This window comes from Sceloporus undulatus, unplaced genomic scaffold, assembly GCF_019175285.1.
Source record: "Sceloporus undulatus isolate JIND9_A2432 ecotype Alabama unplaced genomic scaffold, SceUnd_v1.1 scaffold_2355, whole genome shotgun sequence".
NCBI classification, from domain to species: Eukaryota; Metazoa; Chordata; class Lepidosauria; order Squamata; family Phrynosomatidae; genus Sceloporus; species Sceloporus undulatus.
Window position 1 is genome coordinate 1 of NW_024805275.1, and position 4660 is coordinate 4660.

General features: G+C 42.6%; 1 protein-coding gene across 2 annotated transcripts; it reads right to left on the bottom strand.

Moving 5' to 3' along the window:
* Positions 1-9: 9 nt before the first annotated feature.
* LOC121917972 (zinc finger protein 501-like) lies at positions 10-3448 on the bottom strand. Of its 2 annotated transcripts, none has more exons than XM_042444086.1 (2): positions 3293-3448; positions 10-2361 (listed from the first exon to the last, which is right to left on the bottom strand). In XM_042444086.1, exon 2 carries the CDS (start codon positions 2227-2229, stop codon positions 1135-1137), a length of 1095 nt encoding a protein of 364 aa, XP_042300020.1. In that variant the 5' UTR covers positions 2230-2361; positions 3293-3448; the 3' UTR covers positions 10-1134. The 2 variants fall into 2 exon arrangements, with proteins under 2 accessions (XP_042300020.1, XP_042300021.1); XM_042444087.1 differs by having other exon boundaries at positions 10-2364.
* Between the last annotated feature and the right edge of the window lie 1212 nt (positions 3449-4660).

The window sequence follows — 4660 nt, forward strand, 5'->3', positions numbered from 1 at the left end:
TCTGCAAAGCAAGCCAGGTCGGCGTCTTCATCCAGGAGAAGATCCTGGATGATATGGGTCTTGTTTTAGCATCATATTTTGTCTTTTTTTCTCCTGCATCATTTTTAACACCTTTGCCTGATAAAGAAGCCAGTGGAGCTTTGAAAGCTTGCTACATGAATAATGTGCATTTTGCTTGGTCCTATAACAGTATCACTGTTTTGTAGATTTGGGATGATATCGTACTTTGCTAGATGGCCAACAGTTAGCCTTGGATATTTATTCCATACAGTTGTCAGGCTCCTCCGGAACGAGGGTCCCGCAATCTAAATTAAATTTGATGTTTTACAAGAAAACAAACCCCTATGATATGGTCACCATATCTACCTCCGTTACCTAGGTGCTCCAAAGCAACACTGGTGGCTGTCTACACATGTCCCACTGTGCCATGTAGTGCCACCACTATGGGCACAAGTCACCTCCTATGAGGTTGAAAACAAGACCCCAGACCTTTGTGACGTCAGAGAGAGCGATTTACGGCTGCAACGGTGGCAACAGGTGGCACAGCAGGACGCTTGGTAAACAGCTGCCCAGCATCACTCTGGAGTGCTCCAGAGGTTCCTGGGAAATGTAGAGTAAAAGGTAAGACTTTTTAAGCAGGGATGACCCACATTCAATGCAATAGCAATAGCAGCTACAGTTCTATACCACTTCATACTAAACTAAGCAGTTTCTAAGCGGTTTACAACATGTAAGCTAATCTCCCCCAGCAAGCTGGGGGCTCATTTAGCAACTCTGGAAGGATGCAAGGCAGAGTCGACCCTGGAGCTCCTGGCTGGAATCGAACTCACAACCACTGTGTCACCAGGGCTTCAATGGAGAACTGGCCTCAAACTATGAAGACAGTCCATAGTTGAATTGGGGTTTGGCCCTGTATTGTGAAGTGGGAAACCAGTTCGTTCGGTTCATGTAGACATGCCCAGAGATGACCTGAAGGCACATAACAACAATTGTAGTTCTTTCCACATTGCATGCATTTGTATGAGTTCTCTTTTTCATGGGTTCTCTAGTATTCAGTATTACCACAATCTGCTATCACCAAAGTCTTTTTCTAATTCCAGGCATTTTTATGGTTTCTACTCTGTGCAGGTTCTTTTATGTAAAGTAAAATGGCTTCTCATCTGGGGGAGTTCTTTGGGATACAGTCAAACTCCCATCAACACTGAAAATCTTCCCACACTCCATACAGCTGTATGCTTTCTCCCCCGTATGAGCTCTGTGATGAGAGTGCAGATGATCATGCCGACTGAAGCTCTTTCCACATTGCGTGCATTTGTATGGTTTCTCCCCTGTGTGAGTCCTTTGATGCTTATGACACGCGGCGCTATCACGGAAACTCTTTCCACACTCAGTGCATTTATACGGTTTCTCCCCCGTGTGAGTTCTTTGATGCGATTGTAGATTTCCGCGTTGGCTGAAGCTCTTTCCACACTCCATGCATTTATATGGTTTCACGCCTGTGTGAGTCCTTTGATGGTTAGTGCATGCTCCACTATCCCCAAAACTTTTCCCACATTCTGCGCATGTATATGGTTTCTCCCCTGTGTGGGTCCTTTGATGTCTAGTACACGCACCACTATCACTGAAACCTTTTCCACATTCTTTGCATGTATATGGTTTCTCTCCCGTGTGGGTTCTTTGGTGTCTAGTGTATGCGCCACTATCGCTGAAGCTCTTTCCACAGTCTCTGCATGTGTATGGTTTCTCCCCTGTGTGGGTTCTCTGATGTCTATTACATGCTCCACTATCAATGAAGCTCTTTCCACACTCCCGGCATTGGTATGGTTTCTCCCCTGTGTGGATTCTCTGGTGCAGATGCAGTCGTTCGTGACGATTGAAGCTCTTTCCACATTCCATGCATTTGTAGGGTTTCTCCCCAGTATGGGTTCTTTGATGCTTCACACATGCTCCACTGTCGATGAAGGTTTTTCCACACTCCATGCATTGATATGGCTTTTCCCCTGTGTGGATTCTTCGATGTGAATGCAAACGCTCCTGCCGACTGAAGCTCTTGCCACACTCCAAACATCGGTACGGTTTCTCCCCTGTGTGAACTCTGAAGTGGATGTCAAATTGTGCTTTACACTTACATATTCTCCCACAGATGGGACACTTGACTTGACTTGACTCTTTGGTCTGTGGTTCACAAAGATCAGCCCCCCAGAGAGACAGAGGAGGTCTTCTTTCCATTTTTCTCTTTGTTTCCCCCTTGCCTTTTCAGTCTTTTTTTACTTCCAAACTCCTCTTTTCCCACAACAGGTGTGGTTATTTCGCATGGTGTTACAAGAGGTTCTCCATAGATTTCATTCTCTTGTACTTCATCTGCTTGAGGAAAAGAAGACACCATTAAGGGCAAAGCAGCCTGCATTTGGATATATACATAATGAGATATCTTGCAAATAGGACGTTTCTCAGACACAGCAGTGCTCTATTGCACACATTTCAAGGGATTGTTGCAGACTTTGAAGGAGTTGGTGATGATCCCTCTTCACCAACCCCTTCAAACTCTCCAATAATTCCTTTAAACATGTGCAAGAGGGCACTGCTGTGTCTGAGATACATCCAGTATTGAAGATGGGTACACATACACACCAATTAAAAAAAAAAATCTCAGGAATTCTCCTTGGTTGGTTATAACACCACACCTGTATTTCTCCCTGTTGAAATTCATTTGGTCAGTTTTGGCTCAGCTCTCCAATCAATCAAGATCATTTTGAATTCTCATCCTGTATTTACTCTCCTCTTCAGCAGGAGTACATACTAGGTGAAACCACCACCAAGAATGCATGTCACCCCTGCCACCTCAATTCCCAGCCAAGAATCCTCGCCTTGGATTCCATGAGAAAGGCAGGGTATAAATTCAAAGAAGTAAAGCAGGAAGACAGGAACAAACAAGCACGGAAGGGAGAGAGGAAGATGGAAGAAGAAAGGAAAGAAAGAAGGAATTAGTGCAGTAAGAAAAGGGAAGGAAGGAGGGAAAGAAGGAATGACGGAGGGAGAGAGGGAGGGAAGAAGGATGATGGGGGAAAGGAAGGAAGTTGGGATGAAAAAAGAAAAAATGGAAAGAAGGAAGAAGGTTGGAAAAAAGAAAGGAAAGAAAGATGGAGAGAAGACAAGAAGGAAGGAAGACTCTTGTGCCAAAACAGTGAGGGCCAAAACAAGATAGGAAGGAAGAAGGATGGAAAAGAAAGAAAGAAAGAAAGAAGGAAGGAAGGAAGGAAGGAAAGATCTTGATTACACATTTAAGTGGTACCTGCATGTCTTTCCCTTTCCATGGAGTTTGAGCCAAGGGGGCCTTCAGATCCTTCTTCCAAGCGCCAGATGGAATCGCTATTGGGATTTTCTTCCAAATGAAACAGAGAGAGGCAAGTTAGGATTCTTTAAAGCAGGGGTAGGCAACCGTTTTGAGCCAGGGGCCGGGTTGCTGTCCCTCAGACAACTGGGGGACCGAAGCCAAAAAAATAAATAATTAAATAATTTTTAAACATTTAAACAAATAAATAAACCGGGACAAATGTAGGACAACATTTTCAAATGGTGGACACTTTTTTTAAAAAAGTGGAGGACACGCAAAAAAACTTGCTGATTTTTAAAATTTTTTTAATATAAATGCATGTTTCTGAGGCGTCTATAGACAATTGCCCCCCTTGCCCCTGCGCACGAGAGGCCAAAGGCCCCGGCAGTAATCGGCGGCAGGACCAGGCTGGGGCCAGTCCCAAGGCCTCGCTGGGCTGCAGGTTGCCTACCCCTGCTTTAAAGCATACTAGGCATTCCACATCAACTCCTTTGTCCCCCACCCCACAAAAGCATCCCCCAAGAGCAAGGAAATGACCAACCTGATACTAAGTTTGACTTCCTATTGAGCCTTGAACTAATTACAGTTGTTTCTGTATTAATTATGAGGAATTGTATTTTATAATGTCTGTGTGGGTACATGGACTATAGTCCATGTTATAACTGTATTATTGTTGCCTGATATTTAGTGTGTGTGTGTGTGTATATATATATATATATATATATATATATATCCCCTTCTAGCTAGGATCGATTATTGCTAGCTGATTATATGCTGTGTTATACTTTAACTATTATTATGTTATGTATTTTGTAATTTGTATTTTTCTTTTTTTCATACTTTCTTCCTTTTTATTTTAGTATTATGATATGTTTGTATTTTGTTTTAATTTATTTAATATTGGTTGAGTGGTGCTGAGGACAGAAGGGATTAATTATGACCTTTATTTATTTGTAATGTATTCTTTTAATATTGTTTGAATTGTGTTGTATTATATTGTACTCCTCTATTGTTGTAACCCGCCTGGATTCCATGTGATTGGGTGGGATATAAATAAATTTTAAAAATATATATCTTGCCAAAAAAAGAATAATAATAGAATCATAGAGTTGGAAGACAGTCCAAGGGCCATCCAGTCTAACCCTGTTCTGCCATGCAGGAACTCACCATCAAAGCATCTCCCAACAGACAGCCATTCAGCCTCTTTGAAAGACCTCTAAAGAAAGAGACTTTGTCACTCTCCAAAGGAGTACCTTCCACTGTTGAACAGCTCTTATGGTCCTAACATTGAGGTGGAATCTTTTTTCTTGTATCTTGCACCCATTA

Excerpts from the sequence above, each read along its gene's own strand:
- LOC121917972 (XM_042444086.1), bottom strand. The coding sequence starts at position 2,229 with ATGGAAAGAAGACCTCCTCTGTCTCTCTGGGGGGCTGATCTTTGTGAA.